The sequence below is a fragment of the Dysidea avara genome, chromosome 1 (genome assembly GCF_963678975.1).
Source record: "Dysidea avara chromosome 1, odDysAvar1.4, whole genome shotgun sequence".
NCBI classification, from domain to species: Eukaryota; Metazoa; Porifera; class Demospongiae; order Dictyoceratida; family Dysideidae; genus Dysidea; species Dysidea avara.
In genome coordinates this window covers 20,103,482-20,123,465 of record NC_089272.1, presented here as the reverse complement: position 1 = coordinate 20,123,465, position 19,984 = coordinate 20,103,482, and the positions used below count along the sequence as shown (strand labels likewise).

General features: G+C 39.1%; 2 protein-coding genes across 3 annotated transcripts in view; one reads left to right on the top strand and one right to left on the bottom strand.

The window, feature by feature from the left end:
- Positions 1–2,658, bottom strand: part of LOC136258681 (uncharacterized) — a 41,844-nt gene extending 39,186 nt beyond the window's left edge. For both annotated transcript variants that reach the window (XM_066052027.1, XM_066052034.1), the window contains exon 1: positions 2,615–2,658. The gene's annotated coding sequence lies outside the window, so the exon portion shown is untranslated. The remainder of the gene's footprint in view (positions 1–2,614) is intronic.
- A 118-nt stretch (positions 2,659–2,776) lies between these two features.
- LOC136258671 (uncharacterized) lies at positions 2,777–18,628 on the top strand. Its single transcript, XM_066052016.1, has 2 exons — positions 2,777–3,863; positions 17,294–18,628. Exons 1-2 carry the CDS (start codon positions 2,799–2,801, stop codon positions 18,368–18,370), a joined length of 2,142 nt encoding a protein of 713 aa, XP_065908088.1. The 5' UTR covers positions 2,777–2,798; the 3' UTR covers positions 18,371–18,628.
- Positions 18,629–19,984: the final 1,356 nt, after the last annotated feature.

The window sequence follows — 19,984 nt, the reverse complement described above, 5'->3', positions numbered from 1 at the left end:
CCATGGAGTCCAGCTGAACTGTTAATGGGGAGAAAAATACGTACAGACACACCAGAGGTCAAGACTAATTTTATACCACAGTGGTCATACATTGATAACTTCAACAACTTAGACCACAAGGTTAAACTCGCACAGAGAGATAACTACAACAGCCGTCATCGAGTGAGAGAATTACCACAGTTACCAGAAGGGCAAACAGTTTGGGTAGAGACTCGGGGACAACAAACCCCAGGAAGAGTGGTATAGGCTGCCAATTCCCCTAGATCTTACACAGTTGAGACACCAACAGGCCAAGTGAGGAGGAACCACACTCATCTCAGAATCCGTACCGAAGTTCCTATGTCAACTGCTGAGGAGGAATCACCTACCATGCCAAACAGGCCTGTTACACGTACACAATCTGGAACTGTCATCCGGCCCCCAGATCGTTTGAGATTCTAGCCTAGAGAGGGGGAGATGTAACATGGACTCAACATATTATATTGTAATTGTACGTGTGTAAAATATGCATAGATAATTCAGTATGTAATTGTATGGTGTGCGTTATCTTGAGATAAGATCTTTGAGCACGTTCCGTCACCACAGCTCTCACTGTTGTAGTTCCTGTATGCTCCTGTGTATGACGCTGATAATAAATAGTTATAAAACTAACTCTGGGAACTGTTAAGCATGGCGTTCCGTCACACAGACAGACAGACAGACACAAAGACTGACAATAAACCAGATGCACATTCAAAACCAAGCCTGTGATGTGGGTGTACACCTGGTATGAAAATTCAGCAAGTACACTTAATACAAGAGCACCACCTAGACTAAGTAATCATATGAAACTAATGAACGTAAAGTGTAAAACTCCTTAGTGCAAAACCTACCTAGTTGTTTAGCTTACCATCAGGCCTACGAAGTACTAACATACAGTGGTCTCCGTTATACTAGAATTATAGGGAGATAGCCCAGATATGACAAATATGCAATACACATTAATGTTGATGCCATTGACCTAAGGACAAGAACTGAGTTTGAGTTGATAGAGTAAGATGATATTTCTCAGGACTCTATAGCAACCTACTTTACAGTGTAGATAAAGGAGGAGCTGTACAACTGGCAAAAGTCACTCATTAGTATACCAGGATTTTATGCCTCTGTGTTTGCAAGCCAATGGCAGTGCACAGTATTTTATATGCAGATTTTGAAATGCTGCAAATAAGCAGATTGAGTTGGCATAGCTACATTGAAAACAAACAGATTTATACATGTAAATATATATCGTATGAGCAGAAATTTCGGTGTGGAATTAACATTGGTGAATTGGCAGATGCTTACAAAATCACCAAATTAAAATCTCACCATTATATTTTGACCAATTGAACAGGCTGGCACAAGATCAAGCAAGAAGCAAGGTGGTATATCTAGATGTACAGCTTGCAGTTATAATCAAACAATTCTACGATTGTCTGTATAAATATCACAGATTAAGGAGGTTCTATACTATTTCTCTGGAAGCATAATGAAGCAAAGATATTGCTCGAGATACACCTTGAGAAACATGCAGTGGAGATCATAACTAGCTACTTGGCATGGAGAATGTTTCCAATCACTTTGTTTCCTTTTGCTACACTATCATGGAGATTCTCCGTTCTCTGTCTCACACGAAAGTCTCTCCAGTATGCGGGACAATGAAGTAAACATGCATACATCTTTGTAAACAAGAAGCCAGCCATACAATTTGCTACCACGTTGGACAGCACATTGCATTTTGTCAAATTAAAACTCTCGGAAAATACAAATTATTAAGCAAATGTCAAATGTTCTGCTCGCCAAAATTTCTGCTTATACGGTAATAGGTCAAGTATGGGGTGAAAGTCAGCAAAATCCCTGTATCACAGGCTTTAACCTTCTCATAGGTCCCTAGTGGGATAGCATTCACAGATAAAATGCAATTCTGATCATGGCATCATATCATAGTACAGTGGCTATTGGCTACACTGTAGCTAAATACATTAATTATCTTCCTACTTCCCTCTTATGCTGTTAATGGAGTATCTGATTCTTTGTGCTTTACTAGTGTAGGGGCATCTCTACTAAATCAGCAAGCTGACTACCTATAACATATGCAGTGACCAAAGATGGTTTTATCCCAAAAGAGGCTTGATCATGTGTTTGTCCCTGGTGTTTGTGCCACGTAAACAGCTTGGTTGACCAAACATATCTGAGGAAATCAATATCTATAACTTGGCAGCACTTCACTATTCCAGACACTAAAACCTAGTGCTTGCAACTACAGCTTTCAATAATATTTGGCCACTCGCGTAACCATATCGTAGTGCACCAGTACAATCAGTAGTACTCAAGGGCCGCGTAGCCGGCTAAACCCCCCGAAATTGTGTTCGAGAGTCCCAATATTTAAACATTTAATTTGTATTGATTTCGGGAGCATGGCTATGTGACCAGGAGCATGCTTAATACAGTGCTTGCTAGCCTGAATGCGATTCATAACATACCACAGTTCAGCTACACATACAAAACACTTGGTCTTTTGACAAATAATAAATATAAAACTAGCTATACATAATGAGTAATTCAGTATATAAGATATTTAGTCTCTACAGTTTACCTTCTTGACTGCTGCCTTCCCGTGCTCTCCTAAGGGCGTTTCCGTTTTGGACTAATATTTACTTGTGGGTTTGAGATATAGTCTATGGGATCTTGCCGCCCGCCCCATTGCACTACACGCGCGAAAAGTTTGAATATCCGACAATAATCTGTGTGGTGTGGTTACGTGATTGGGTACACTCGAAATGGCAACAGGTGATGACTTTGAGGGACTCGTTTTGGAAGGAGTTACGTCATTTGATCGCGAAGAGCTTGGGCGTGGGGCTTATGGAAGAGTGTACGCAGTGAAATATTGCGGAGCTACTTTTGCTGCTAAGGAAATCCATTCGATTCTAGTCGAAGGAGTCGGGCAAGTTCAAATGCAACGAACAGTTCATTCGTTTTTGAGAGAGTGTCGCCAATGTAGTATGCTACGTCATCCAAACATCATACAATTTTTAGGAGTTTATTACCCTACCCTAGCTGGCGTGCAAGGGATACGGTTACCAGTAATGGTTATGGAGATGATGGCGAATAGCTTGACCACAGTGGTGGACAAATATGAGAATATTCCACTTCATATTAAATTTTCCATTGTACATGATGTCTCCCTTGGTCTATATTACCTTCACAACCATAATCCCCCCATTGTACACCGGGACCTTTCCCCCAATAACATTTTGTTGACAGTACGTTTTGTGGCAAAGATCAGTGATCTTGGAGTAGCCAAAGTGATCAAAGCTGATAGTAAAAAAACACTGACAAGAGCTCCAGGTACAGCCGACTTTATGCCACCCGAAGGGTTGTCAACAAATCCACGCTATGGCCCGTCATTAGATGTGTTCTCATTTGCCGGAATAGTTCTCCACACATTTAACCAACAGTGGCCTAGCCCATCTGACCAGACAAAGTTAGACCCTATAGCCAACAGGGTAGTAGCCTTTACCGAGGTTGAGCGTCGTCAGCAGTACCTGGATAAGTTAACAGAAGAGGTAGAGGACTTAAGGCCATTAGTAGAGGAATGCCTGGAATACAACCCTATTAAAAGACCAACCATGGCAACTGTTTGTGAAAGAATCCAAATGGGAAAAGAGTTTTACATGAAGTTGTATTCTGATGATATTATTTCTTTGCATAAAGACTTGAAAATACATAAAGTAGAAATAGAGGGGTTATGTTGTGAGGTAGAGCAGCTTAAGAATGATTTGGATGGAAGAGATTTGGAATTAAATCATCTGAGATCTGAAAATGAGCACTTGAGACAACAGCTGGTAAGTACATCTTTTAGCTCCTAAAGGTAGTACCATATTGATGGTGCTGTTGCTATATTTCTGGGTAACACGGCACCTTTTGTAATAGTTTAAATGAACATCCATTGGGTTGAATTCATAAATCCTTCATATCAGAATAAATGCATACTGATTCACATCATCCAGTGACCAAATGGGAAAAGGGCTAATTTTTGCTCTGAACTAAATTAGGTAATTTGTCCTAAAATTGCTAAATTCGATCATATCTTGCCAATTTTTATACTCATGCTGTGTGGTAGTACCATATAATAGAGATCATGATTCTTGACCAAAAATGTCCACCCATGCTGATCATATACCCCTGTTAATGTCTTTAGAGAGGCCCCAAATCTCCAACAAGTTTCTATGAAATTTTAAAAATATATATATTTAATAAAATTTTCTGTTGATTAACGGATACCTTCAGCCAAGCATAACTCTACCATGATTAAGGCTATGGGCTTGATTTCTTTACTATTTGACATTGTTTCGGCCTGAGACATGCATTTTTGCAAACTGCAGCAATTAAAGTATCATGGAGTTATCTTTGTCCTCCTTTGTGTCCCAGTTGTGATTTGCAGTAATGTGTTATGGCTTCATAACTTCAATTTCTGTAGTATGACTGGAATGATTGCCGAGGTGTTTCGTGTCTTGTTCTTCATTTGTAATGCTGTATAATGGCAGGAACATAGCTTAAACTGCTAAGTGGAATGACCACTTCGTGTTATAGTTCAGGTGTGTGTGATAGTCATAACATGGGAACGAGGATTTACTTGCCCAAACCCCAAGGGTGCAGCCTGAGGGCTATGGGCATACCCAAGTGTCCATGAAACAGCTAATATGTAACTCTTCTGTCATTGCAGGCTAATAGCTTGTGTCAGTTGAGTAATCACCCATACCAATATGGGTGTAGCCACTGGTTTCTTTTTATATACGTACATGCCTGAAAGATTTGATTATTGCTTGGCAGCATGTAACTGTGTAGCTACATTTGTTACAATGAATGGATGTGTCCTAAACATATCATGTAAAAAGTAGAGTTGAGTGACTCTCGGGAATTTGCAAGTGTTTTAATGCTATCACATTGTTTAAAGAAAAGCTTAAAGGGGTAAGCTTTGCTGTAGAGTGGTTAACTTGTGTTATCTGTACTGTGGGTGTGGTCTGTATTCAAAAATGTGCTAAAACACTTGTGAATCTGCTACAAGACTAGTTATCACCTTTACCAATGCTTACCAACTCTTTGAATGGCTACAAAATTTAATTGCATGACTGAACACTTGCTCCCAACTATCAATTATTAAAATGATTGAGAAGTGACTATGCTGCTTCATTTTTGTCAGCTGTTAAAAGCAAAGAATGATACAAGAAACACCTCTGCAGTTATGCTATGGAAGTTTCAACTGAGCATGTAGCACTGTCACCCTCAGATCAAAGGAATTCTAGAGGATACATTTGTTTAGACTATGGCATGCATGGTATGCTTTGAAGTTTATTCATTAATGAGGTATTTAAAATCCAATAGATACCCTGGGTAGGTATCTAAACTGGTTAGATATCTGTGACAAATTTTTTTTGTCACATGCTTTGCTGGATTCCAGTCACAATATCCATCAGAAATCATCACTAGAGTGTACTAAGAAAACATCGCTGGATCATAAAGATGATCATATTCATTTAGGAAGCCTACCAGTGAGTTATATTAGCACTAATTTGATCAGGAAGCTGCCATTACGGCAGTGACCAGAGCCCAGACCAGAGCTGTATGAGCCATAGTCTACATCGGTTATCGCCCAAATCCATGGTATCTTTGCTATTTTAGAGACCTTCGGAATGGGACATAATCGCCTTGGGCTTCGCCCTCGGTGATTATCGTGCCATTCCTCAGGTCTCTAAAATAGCAAAGATACCTGGATTTGTGCAATAACCTATGCTAAGTGGTTGCACTTCAAAAGAGCAATTAGCCACTTTCATCAAAACAAGCATAGCTTTGATGTGGATGAGGTAGTGGTACCACCCTGTTTGTTTTATAAAGACTCAGACTAAAATCAATTATGGGATTCACGTGACTATTATCATGAATTTGGAGTCTTGCACAAGTAGCCCTTAGATGAAGGCATTTCGGTATCGGTAGAACTTTATAGTGAAGCAGTATGTGTTAGCGATTGAAATTGGTAGAATCATTGACAGATTAAGGTTTTGAAAGTCTTTAGCAATACCACACCCATCTATTCACGATTACTGAGTTATTCACAAAGGAGAAGAGAGACCATTGACAATCCACTCAGCTACCCAGTTAAATAATTTTTTGTCAATTATTTAGGCACTTGTTATTAGAGACTTGTTTACAATTTAGGTAACGATTTCGTGAAATGTTTGAAGTTGCATCATACGTATATGTGGCTGGGTCTGGGAAAACCAGTCTTATCACTCATAACAGTAGATCTGATTTTTCACATATTTTATTAAACTATCAAATTTCATTGTCAAAATCAGGTAGACTTGAGTAGTCTACTTTTGCTGGTTGCTTTTCCCAAGCACAGTGGTGATCTGTATAAGCGGTCTGAGGCCCTAATGGAGCTCTTGCCAGCTGCCTCCCACCCCTTTTGGAGTTTGCCTGATACAGAGCCTGAAATTACGACTTTACAATGTCGTGACAAAATGTTAGAACAAATTTGAAATGGTCAGACATATTTCACCTAGCTTGGTCTGACAATCAAAATCTGCGCAGATATACATGTGTATAGAGAGTAATGTCATTTATGAAATACAAAGTGTTAATGATAACTGGTGTACACAAAAGCTACAAAACCATTGGATATCGAAACCTAGCTATGTAACCAGCTGCAGAGACACACAAAAATATTTTGATACAGTTTAGCTGGTGCTGACATTATGTCAGATCAACATGACACTTGGTCAGACAAATGCTAAAAATGGTCAGAAATTATCTGACGTCTGACTAATTTCAGGCACTGTGATACAGTCAACCTCAGTTTAAAAACTATAAAATGGCAGGAAACTTAGCTGTTGGTTACTTGTATAGTGGATGCTCTGGAAGTCATGTAAAACATGTGAAAGTTTGGTGTATGTAGCTTCTACCACCATTGGTGAGCTACAACACACTAAATACTTAAAACCGACATTTCTCAATACTTTCAAATAGGCGATAAGACTGGTTTTCCCAGACCGGGATGGTACAGCTGTAAGCGTAACCACAGATCGTGGCATATCAGTTATATACCTGCTTTTGACTTTCACCACATGTGCGGTATGTGTAATAGTTGTAACACAGGCATGAGGGATTTTTCCTTATGTATGCCCGACTGCCTGAGGGCAGAAGGCATACATTTCAGGCAAAGCCCAGATGCCCTATGTTACAGCTAATATGTAATGCACCTATCAATGTATTGCCCCACTACCCCCCCCCCCCCCTCGGGTATATATGGGGCTATAGTGGGGATTTGACACAGCCGAATGTCAAATGCCCCATAGTAGGGCAAACCTATCGTGTCAAATCCCCACCGTTGGCCCCAGTTGCAACGCGGGATTTACTCGGGATTTGACATAGCGAAGCAAGTTACAACAAAAAATATTTGGGTGCTTACTGAACGATCATCAAATGCCCCATAGTGGGGCAGCAGTTTCGTGTCAATTCCCCCTGTAAAGCCCCACTTACGCCCGAGGGGGGGGGGGGGGGGTTGGTGGGGCAATACATTGATAGGTGCATAACACTTCCTATCCATATCAGGCTACAGGGTGATCAATCACCCAAGCCAATATGAGTGCAACCACTGGATATATTATTTATGCATGCCTAAACATTTCAATTATGGGTCAGCAGCTAGTACATTCTGGTTACATTTGGTTACGATAAATGATAAATCCTAAGATATCATGGAGAATTTTGGTTATGCAAGGTTATAGTGTTTTAATCAGTGATATTGAATCATTTATGGAATAACTAGCGTTGGTACCTGCCCTACTTGCAGGATCATCTCAAACATTTTAATGCCAGGAAGAGGGACCAAGTATTAAACACCAGCACTGCTAATGTAGCTATGTAGTGCACACGGTGATGTCAAAGAGCATGAGGTTTCCTGCTGAAAGTAATGATGCATGCCAAAGTTTATTGTTTGAGATTTTGACAGGAATGTAGTTCAATTATTCAGTGTGTCTCCCTACCAGTAACTTCAACATGCTGTAAAGAACAAATAAAAGCATTGGTACCTGCATTACGTGCAGGACAACTAATGGGACAATAATTAATATATTGGGAGCCAAGCATAAATATTAGTGTCCTATATTTGCTGTGTAGCATGCATGTCACTAGTGCTTTAAAGTACATGATCCTTATGCTATTTTTAGAGTACATATAGTGAAACAATGACCATGCAGGGATAATTAGTTTAAACTGTATGCAGCTAAGGCAATTGCATATATAGTATACCTACATTACAGGTGGTGTACACATGCAGTTTCAGCTGCTACATGATGTTGACCTTACTGTCAACAGAACGTGGACATACTTTAAAGCCAACACAATTTGCAAATATAGTCACTGCTTGGCAAGTAAAGGTTCAGAACTTGTCCTATCCTATATATGCACTTGCATTTCTGATGTTGCAGTGACACATATACCTCTTGCCTTACAAAAAAATAAAATATCTGCAGTGTAGTTGACCATAAAGGTAATCTATGATCAAAGGATATAAGCAGGATTAGTGAAACAGTTGTGACATGCCACATGCAGTTCCTCAGTGTAAACTACGATATCTGCATGATTCCAGTAATATCATTTTTCAGATGCACAGTAGTATCTGTCCAATCATGCAAGTTGCTTGTTTAATACAGCAGAGGTAAATCTGAACAAACAGTTTTGCATGTTAGTGCACACCTATGTGCTTAAAACATAGATGTAGATATTCTGGATACTGCAGCTGTAAGTGTGAAAGAAACTTTTGCCTTAATACAACATACTGGACTAACACACAGATAGACAAAATATGTTGGCAATTCGCCTGCCCTACCTCAAAAGTGCTATAAGAGTCGTAAGGCATGTTAAGTGCCAGTGTTGAAAAACTGAGCATAAAAGTTGTAGATGAATGTATGGAACAGATAGAACAAAAAGGTGCATTAAAAAGGTCTCAAAAGTGAAAAAAAAAGTTATGACCTAGGTGGGGATTGAACCAAGGTTATTTATAATTAGAGGTGGGCGATAGTAAAATTTTCACAAGACAATCGACAGTAATGAAAATGTCACGATAACGATATGTATCACAATAGTGTCTAAATGACAGATCAGTAGTTAGCTGCTTGTACAATTGAGAATTTTGTGAACAAATTTGTACATTGTTTACACCTAATCATTGCTCCTTTCTTGTGAAAATACAAGAATGTGGTTCATGAATACAACTACTTAGTAGTCATTTAGAAGTGTTACATCCATCACAATAGTGTAGAGGCTAAATATCATGATACGATTTGAAAATTTATATCTTGATATTCGATATTTTTTTACTATTTCCCAGCTCTAGTTGTAATAATAACTTTCGGTTAGGGGAGGTGCGCAAATCGCCACAGTTGTTTATCTGTGGTTTTGACAGGAATGTAGCTCAACTTTTCAGTGATCCTTCCCTACACCAGTGTCTTCATTGCCCTATACAGAAAAAACAAAAGCACATATGTGACTGGATCTACGAAAACCGTTCTTATCGCCCAAGACAGGAAGTTTGATTTTTTTACACAAACACAAAGCTTAATGAATGCACTATCAAGTTTCACTGCCACAGTCGACCAGAGTAAAGTGGTCTGCTTTTGCTGGCTGCTTTTCTAGAGCACAGTGGCGAGCCGTACGAGTGGTCTGGGGTCTTGATGGAGCCCTGGCCGACCAGGAGATGGCTGTGTGTGGCTGTACAGCTCTGTGGTGTTGGACAATGGCCTGTGCTGTAAATTTCCTTTCATTTTAGCCAGTTCTGAGCCCTGAATGGCCTATAACTAGGCCTAATTCATCCTAGCACGTCTCTTTTCAATTTTTGAACACCATCTTGCCCGCTTTCCAGGGCCCCCGCCTCCCACCCCTTCTGGAGCTCGCCTGATACAGACAACCTCGGTTTAAAAACTATCTAAAATGGCGGGAAACTTAGCTGTTGACTACTTCTTCAGTGGATGATCAGGAAGGTAAGAAATTGTTGTGAAACGTGTGAAAATTTGGTATGCGTAGCTACCACCATTGGCCAGCTACAACACACAGAATATTTAAAACCGACGTTTCTCGATACTTTTAAATGGGCGATAAGACCGGTTTTCCCAGAGACAGTCACATATTGATTTGCTACAACACTTGAGTTGCCAGATGATGGGTGTTCAATTTTGTTAAAATTCCATGTTGATACTTGCTTTGCATGTGTACGATGAGCTAAAATTCGAGGTGTGCACAAAAACAAACTGAGTAGCAAGAGAAAAAATCTGCAAATACGTGAATTTGAACCCACGACCTCTTACACGCTAGTCAGGTGTTGTACCACTTGAACAGTATGTGCTATGGTTTTCAAAGTGATGTTGCTCAAGTTTTCCCTACACCTTTGCGTTCTACATGCTGTTTAACAGTAGAGAATGAATGGAAGCATGCGTGAAGTTGTGATAACAATTTTAGAGTAGCCGGATGATGAGTGCTTCGTTATCCGCACAGATTGTGTCGATTTGTGCCAAGTTTGGTAAGTAAGTGACACATCATAGGGTGGGCAAATTGCCAACATATTTACCCATCTGTGTGTTAGTCCAGTCTGTTGTATTGGAGTAGGTAAAACTAGAGCTTCTTTCTGAATATCTACATCTATGGTTTATGCACATAGGTGTACACTGACATGCAAAACCATTTGTTCAGACCTCATTACTGCTGTAATAACAGGCAGTTTACATGATTGAACAGATACTACTATGCATGAGAATACTGGAAACCATTGTTTACACTGAGGAACTGTGTGTGACCTAGCACAACGATTTCACTATAATCCTGTTTACATCCTTTCACACTAAAGGATCATACATTACCTTAATAGTCAACTATACTGTACATGTTTTAAAACTGGGTTTTTGTATGGCAAGAGGTATATGTGTCACTGCAACATCAGAACTGAAAGCGCAAAGCATAGTGCAAGTTCTGAACCTTTGCTTGCCATGCAGTAACTATAACTGCAAATTGTATGGCTTAGCCCAAGTTCATTTGTCTTCATTGACAGTAAGGTAAATATTATGTAGAAACTGAAACTATACCATGTTTACACCAATTGTAATAGGTATACTGTATATACAATTGCCTTAGCTCACATGCAGTTTAACTGATTAGTCTTGCATGCTCATTATTTCATTACATGCAAGGGCGGAGAAGACACCTTTATTTATGGGCAGCTGGGGGCCTAGATTGGTGATGCTATGGCCTAGCTGTGAGTCAAAGACCAAAAAAAAAGTCACAACATGCTGGAAATATTTGCCCTCTATATCTCCTTATTATAACTACATACATAGCTTGCCACACTACTCCTCTAAGAATACAGTGACTGCTCTATTAGAATATCTTTATCTTAACTGTTTTAGAGTATCTCGAATTATTGATGCTATTATGCTAGGCTCTCCATCCCAGCTATAGATAATTTTAGGGGACTAAGCCCCCATAATTTTTTCACTGGGGCTACAGCCCCCTTGCCCTTCCCTTCTACGCCGCCCCTGATTACATGTGTGTACTTTAAAAATGGTATAAGGATCATGTAATTTTAAGCACTATTGACATGCATGCTACACAGCAAATACAGGTGACTAATCTTTTATGCTTGGTTCCCAATATATTAATTATTGTCGCATTAGTTGTCCTGTATGTAAAGCAGGTACCAATGGTTTTGTTTATTCTTTACAGCACATTGAAGTCACTGGTAGGGAAGATGCAATGAATAATTGAACTACATTCCTGTTAAAACCACAAAAGATAAACTTTAAAGTTTGGATGGCATAAGGAAACTTCATGCTCTTTAAAATTGTGACATCACTATGCATACTACATAGCTACATGAATAGTTCTGGTGTTTATTACTTGTTCCCTCTTCCTGGCATTCCTGTGAAAAACCACAGACAAAACAGTGGTGATTTGCACACCTACCTTAACCCAAAGTTATTGTAACCAACCTGGGTTCAATCCCCACCTAGGTCATGACTTTTTTTCACTCTTGGGACCCTTTTAATTTACGTCTGTCCATCTGTCACAAGACACTTAAGTGCCACTGCTGAAAAACTGAGCATAAGAGTTTGTAGACGAAGACTTGCATGGAACAAAAAAGGTGGACAGCTGTTTAGCTTTATATATATAGACTAGCATTGGTACCTGCCCTACGTGCAGGACCATCTCCACATTAAACACTTGTAGCTCAACTTTTTTGTGATCCTTCCCTACATCAGTGCCTACATCGCCCTATAAAGAACAAACAAAAACATGTATTGATTTGCTACAACAATGGTCGAATTGCCAGATGATAGTGGTTTAATTTTGCTAAAATCCTGCATCGATATATGTTTTTCATGCAAAGATACAATGAGCTAAAAGTTGAGTTTTAAGAAGATATGCACAAAAGGTACTGCTTAGAAAGAAGAAAAAAGAATTGCCAACACGTGGATTCAAATCCACCACCTCCTACACACTAGTCACACATTCTACCACTTAAACAGTTTGTGTTGTGGTTTACAAAGGAATGTTGCTCAAGTTTTCTCTACACCTTGACCTTATACACACTGTTGAGAATGAACGGAAGCATGTGTGAACTCATTATAATAATCCTAAAGTAGCCTGATGATTATCAGCACTGAATGTGTTTATTCACACTAAGTTTGTTGTGGAAGTAGTGTGACGGATGGACAGATGGCTTTTTAGCTTTATATATATAATATAGATTATGTAGTTTAGTAAAGACCTAGATAGGTAAGCTTACTTGTAGAGTTTGCTTGTAGAGTGGTTACTTTGTGCAGAGTGGTAACTTCATGATGCGGGTGTGGTCTGTATTCGGAAATGTGTGGACACGATTGGTAAATAAGCTATAGTAATAGTTCTCACCTTAGCCCAACATTTTTCAACTCAGAATACAAAACGCTCTCCATCTGAGTGGCTTTCATGATGAAATCCAAGTCATGCATACAAATCACGTTAGTATTAATCGATCCCCACAATCAATTTCGGCCATAACATATAATCGCTGCCCAGATGTAGCCTGGTCTACATTTCATATGTAGCCCGGCTAGCTGGGCTACATATGAAATGTATCCTGGGCAACTCCTTTGATCTGAGGCGTGAAAGTGTTACATGTAATAGTTATAACATGGGCATGAGTGATTTGCCTGAAATATACACACAATCATGAGGGCTGTAGGCCAAGTATGTGTGCATGTACTTCAAGCAAATCACAAGTTCCCATGACTAATATATTTCATCTGGGTGACTCACTTGCAAGTGTGGGATGCTTCGTGATTGTATTTATGGCTATACCGATATCAGTCCAGCTTATTTCTTCATCAGAAAAAGAGAGAACTAGATCAATACTTAAGTATGCCCCGTCTGCCTCATCCTTTGAAGTTTTTGAATGTACATTTCCATTGCCTTATACCGTTTGCAAAAAAGATGTTGGGGATCTCACCCACTTTAGCTGAGTCTGAATGTCTTCAGCTGCATTGTTGTGCCTACACGTACCTGTCTTGACCCAGAGAAAGTTACAGTAAGATGTTAGTTTTTGAACAGGTCATACTTTTATGTATGTCTGTAAACATCAATTAGTGTAAAATGACTTGTGTCTCCACTGCTTTTTTGTGTACCTGGATATGTGCTTTCACTTTCTTTTTCATTTTGTGTAACTTGTCCATCAGTAAGGTTTAAACAAGTTATTGTTATACTTGTCATCAGTAATCATGAAAATGCTATATATATATTTAAACCCCAGTGCGTGGGAGTATCAAAGCGCCGCGCTGGGTTATAACTACCATACAGCTAGACAGAGCGGCGCTGCTACTGTATGATATATTAGTTATCACCCTGTTGCGGAGCCACTCAGTCTCTTTCGTGACATCATAATAACCGCGAATGGCATTGTTTACCAATGGAACAAAGAGCCAAATAAGGAAATATTGATACAAAACACACTAATACAGCACTTAAAACTACCTAAATCTTACAAGAAAACTGTTAATCCTTTACACAATAACGCTACAAGTTACCAATACTGTGATAGCTAGTTTAACAAATGTCAAGAATAGTCCGTGACGATTTTCGCTCCAGCAATCACTCCCAACGGTCACTATGGTGAAGAACTAACTTCCTCTAGCTTCATCGTTCTATCTTGGACTATGGTAGCCACTTGTTGGTCTTTATTTTTCTCTTGCACACCACGCGACACCACCATACCAATTTCTGACGAAGGCGAATCGTACCTGGAACCGCTGCTTCATAACACCGCCCTTCGCTACAGTTTGTAGGCAGTATATAAGGTCTCTCTTGTAGCTACGAAGTAGAATCTCCACACAATTCGGACGAAATCTTGAGCACAGTGACAGGAACTCAAACCGGAACTTAATTTACTATCCGTAAACTTCTGCGCACTCCCGCGCACTGGGATATAAAACAGTTATATCCCGTATGCTCGGATGATATCATTGTTATTACACTCGTCCTCGGCTCCGCCTCGGACTCGTGTAATAACAATGATATCACCCTCGTACCGGGATATAACTATAACATATATACCACTTTCACACCTCACTTCAAAGGGAAGAGAAGGTGTATAAGTGGTATAATAGCACTGCTAGCAGTGCTCAGGAATGCAGTAACGAAAATAGGAGGTAGTATATACAAGTTATATCCCTCCTAGGAGTGATATAACTTATATATACTACCTCCTATTCTCATTAATGCATTCCAAGCATTCTCAGAAATCATTTGATTTCTTTGATGAAATTGTGTGATCTCCTCTCCTTTAATATAGCGACACTTCACAGGATCGATAGTGGGTTTTAGTTTTTGTAAAGTGAGCCAAGGCATAGATCATGGACTTGGGGAAGAAGATAGTTCATTGTTTTACTGAATGAAGAAGGTCACAGGTTAGTTTATATTAAATATGTTACATTCAATAGTCACGTGGGGATGTCCCACAGACACTGGGTGTAGCGCTTAATTGATTTGGCCATTAGTGTTAATAATATTCACTACTTTAGTTTATTCATGGCTAGTAAAGTAAGTACTTTAGTGCAGTTGAATTGTCTATACATTGCCATTTTGACACCTGGTGCGATGTCACACACGCGTAGTGACTGGGCGTGGCGCTTAATTGGCTAGGCCATTATAGCGCTGTAAACATATTCACTGCTTTAGTTTATTCATGGCTAGTATAGTAAGTACTTTATAGTGCACTTAAGCTTCATTATGAGCTGTTCAGCTCGTATTTGGGCTTCCTGTGTTTAATTGCGTACCCACAATCGAAGCGATCTGCATGCTCATGACGATACACTTATGTTCGGCCTCTCAGCAGTGCCTTGTCGTTGCTCTTACGACGTTATCCACAATCGAAAGTCCCATATAAATACACTCGCAAAGCATTCCAGCAGTTTCCATGTACACTTGCAGGTGATTCACCCTAGTGGAATATATTAGTTGTAACATGAGCACTTGTGATTTGCCTGAAATATAACCACTCGCACTCGGGCTGTGCCCTCGTGCTCGTGTGTATATTTCAGGCAAATCACTCGTGCCCATGTTACAACTACTACATATATATTAATCCAACAACTGAATGTGTTACTGTATAATACTCTCAATAGCGGCTCGTATTATATTGAAATACGTCAAGCGATTAGCCTAGTATTACACTTGTTTGTCAAGGTCCTTTGACAAAAATCTATAATACTAATTTGATTGGCTAAAATAGTGTGGTGTGTTTATATTAGGAGTAAATGTCCGACTTGACAACTATTGTTACCATAGTGATAGATGCCCCAAGGTATAACACAATATGGCTGCTTAGCAATGGTTGCTAGGTAACTGTTGCTAAGGTAAAAGTCATTTTGAGACCATAGCAATGGTTGCTAAGTGTGATTGGTCTTTTGCAATGGTTATTTTTCAATTTCTGTTGCTTAGCAACAGTTGCTATGGTTGTCAGATTAATTTGCAATAGGATGGATGGCTGAGGTATTTGGGATTAATAGTTCTCGCATTGTAAACAGGAAGGAAATAGTTATATATGTTGTAAGTAAGCAAAATAATGAATATTGGCTATACATTGAAGTATTGCTTATTTCCCTGATATTGGTTTATCACTAAACCTGTATTGGAAAGGTAGTAAATATCAGATATCAGTAAAATGTGGTATTGGTATGTATATGGGTCATGTGATTTTCGATTGTGGGTAATGTATGCAAGAACGATGAGGCATTGCTGAGGGTGAACATAAGAATATCAACATGAGCATGCATACGCTTACAGTACTGCTCAAATGTAACGTCATCTTGCACAAGTGCAAGCAATTATAAAAAAACTACCTGTTTGCTTGCGAGTATTCATCCCAAACAAAACAGGATGAATACTCATAAGCAAAACAGGTGCCACGCCCTTTGATTAGTGTGTTTTTTAAATTGCTCTCACTCGTGTGAGACAACGTTGCATTTGAGCGGTACGTACCGTACTTTACTAGCCATAACGTAGTAAGTAAAGGTGAGTCAGAATTAACCTGTGGACTTGGAAAAGAAGTGTTTTATTGAATGAAAAAGGTCACAGGTTGCTGTTTTGATTGACAATAAACACCTGGTGCAAAGTGGCATATAGCACTGGACATGGTGCTTTGGCCATTAGCGTTGTTTATTCATAACTATAAAATATGTACTTTAGAGCACCAATATGAGCTCGTGTTTCTGCTTTTTTGATTGGTAATAGACATGCACCTGGCACATTATGTCACATACAGCACTAGGCATGGCACTTAAATGATTTTTCCATAGCATAAAGCCCACAATCAATCATGTGAAATGTCACTACAATAAAGCAGACAAGATAACACAGTTTCATCAAATAAACCTGGCGATTTCTGAGAATGCCTAGAATGCATCAATGAGAAAAGGACACAGTATATCAAAAATATACTCCCTCCTAGGAGGGCTATAGTTTTAATAGCTTAACTATTGTATTAGAAGCTAAGCTTATAAGCCCACTTTAAGCAGCTTAATGTTTAGAATCAAAGGGGACCAATGCTTTGTACTGCCTTAGTATCAAAGGCATTCATGATATTGCCCTGTGGTCAGAAAAATTTATGAAATATAATTCCTTTGATTTGAGGTGTCAGCTTTATATCCACTTCATCATATACTTATTAATAAATGAATGTGGTATTGTGTTTTAGTTCTGTCAAAGACCTATTGCAGGACCTTCATTATTGCCAGCACTTACCAGTGGCAGGTACCATATAGGATGGACTCGGCTAGCCAATCTTCCAGCTCCGATGTATGATCCTTATGTAACTATACAAGACAAGAAAATTTATGTTACTGGTGGAACCAGTCCAGAAGATAATGCTTTTGATCAAGTATACATCTATGATATCAATGTTGATCAATGGGACCGTATACCTCCTTCAGGCCAGTGTGGCAGTATTCCTCAAATTATTGGTGGAAAATTAGCTGTTATTGGTGGACATCTTCCTGAATCAAAGTTAGATACTAACAAAGTTTCTACATTTGACGAAGCTAGTGAAGCTTGGATATCTTACTACCCTGATCTTCTGTCAGCTAGAAGTAGACCGGGAGTTGTTACTCATTTGGAGTACGTAATTGTTACTGGGGGTGCAAAAAGTGATAGCAAACCGATAGTGCAAGATAATTCTGACAGCAAATCAATAGTGCAAGATGAGAGCAAACCAATAGTGCAAGATGACATTGAGGTGCTAAATTGGATTGAGAACTGCAATTGGAGGAAGGTATCTATTAATCTTCCTGTGCCAATGTATGCTTTCACTCCCACCATCTGTGATGATTACTTGTTGGTAGTAGGATACACTGGTGCTGATGTTAAACGATACAAAAACTCTTTCAAGATACTGATCAGTGACATCATAAAGTTAATGGAACCTTGTCAGCCAGAAGCCAAGGATACACGTACCAAATGGATTCCAATGGCTGATACCACATACTTGCATGCAGCCCCAGTACGTAACTTCCCTACACCCATGGTAGTTGGTGGTGAAGATCAGAATGGCACGACTACAAGAGAAATTGAGATTTATGACAGTGGTACTAATTCTTGGAGAAATTTAACTGCACTGTCATCTGCTAGATCTTCAGTAGCTGCAGTAGCAGTCGGCAGCAACAATGCACTAGTAGTCATTGGAGGATATACTGAAGGAGATAGTATTGATAATGCTTTGGATTCTAGCCTGGATACAGTAGAACAGGGGAAAGCTGAATATGTATTCACTAACTGAACATTGTGCTTAACTTCAACATGCATACTCTATAGTCAAAGAATAATATGTATCCATGAAGTCTTAGCTGGTAAAGTGGCAAGGTGTTGGTAAATTATTATTACATTTATTTATTTTGTAGTATATTATTTATTTAATTATGCAACCTGCTTAATACGGGTCACATGTACCTACAGTACACTTGCATTATGCATATGTCATTTACAGTGTAGACCTATGTATTGTACTTCATCTTTGTTTATAACTTATTGACTGAATACACATAAGCTCTTCTAGTTGGATTTACATTCATAGGAAGCAATTCCAGGTAATGGTGTTTGCCTTGATATTTTAGATCCTTCAATTTTTGGAAGCTTAGGATGTATGGTCCTCTGAGAATGATCAGCTAGTATTTATTTATTTATTTATTTAGCTTTACAGCATGCGTGCAAGTAAAATCAAAATTGCATGCTGAAGGTATGCCAGCAACAGGTGCTGACATCCAAGGTGAAAAAAAAAAAAAAAAAAAAGTTTAATAAATAAACAATTTTAGTTACCGTTAATTACAGAATCATTGAAGTTTACAGATATAGGCACACTGGAGCAGCGATGACATGGACAAAGAAGGTGAAAAGTGCAGGCTCGATCAGAATTGAAATTATTGTAAAAATGAGTCCATAAGTGCATGTTGGATTAATTGGCGTTTGATAATGTTAGTTGGTAATGAAATGTTAATAACTGGGAGGTAGTTGTAAAGTCGTGTGATTCTATTGAAGTAAAAGTGACGCTGTACCGCTGATGTTGTTCTAGGATGGGTTAGCTTGTGAATCTGAGCTAACGTACACTGATAACGAATGACTTGTGCAGTGTTGTTAAGAAATTTTCATGATTGCATATCAACCATGTTGTCAAACCTCTAGAAACTTTAGTGACCGACTACATTAAAAATTTTAGTTTGAGGTATGTTGTCATTGTATATCTAGTGTAGGAACAATATGAGGACTAGGGCTGGGATGAATATTGAAATTTACCTTCGAATATTCGCTAATAAAATGTTCGAACATTCGAAGCTTACTAAAGGTGTTAGCTTTCAAGTTGTAGGTTTTCTTGTATTTATGCACGTCCTTCTTAGGTTTTATCTTTCTAAACTAAGTTTGTAAGCATTTGGAAAGTGCATAGCAGCAGTACTGAATGACGCGATCGATTGATTGCAAATGGGTGTGTCCGCTATACTGCAATCATGCACAGGTATAGTCTCGCGCAGCAAGACCACTATTTCTTCCCACGGCGCTTATCGATTAGAGATTATAAGCGCCTGCTCGAAATAGGGTCTGGTACACTTCCAATAGGCCAGTTGTGACAGCACCCGGCAGGAATGTGAGGTGTCGATTACGCCGCTCGAAAAGGCGTTAACAAGCACACGTAAGAATTCGCCATTGTATGCTGGTTCCTTTTATTTAAATTTTAAGGGTGCATTATCAACACCTATTTCGAGCAGGCGCTTTTAATCTCTAATCGATAAGCGCCGTGGGAAGAAATAGTGGTCTGGCTGCGCGAGACTAACACAGGTAAACACCAAGTAATGGCTAAAAGTACACTTTCCATGCATTATCTATCACTTTATAAGGTGCTTTT

Excerpts from the sequence above, each read along its gene's own strand:
- LOC136258671 (XM_066052016.1), top strand. The coding sequence starts at position 2,799 with ATGGCAACAGGTGATGACTTTGAGGGACTCGTTTTGGAAGGAGTTACG. Across the intron at positions 3,864-17,293 it reads AGCACTTGAGACAACAGCTG|TTCTGTCAAAGACCTATTGC; the intron begins GTAAGTACATCT and ends ATTGTGTTTTAG.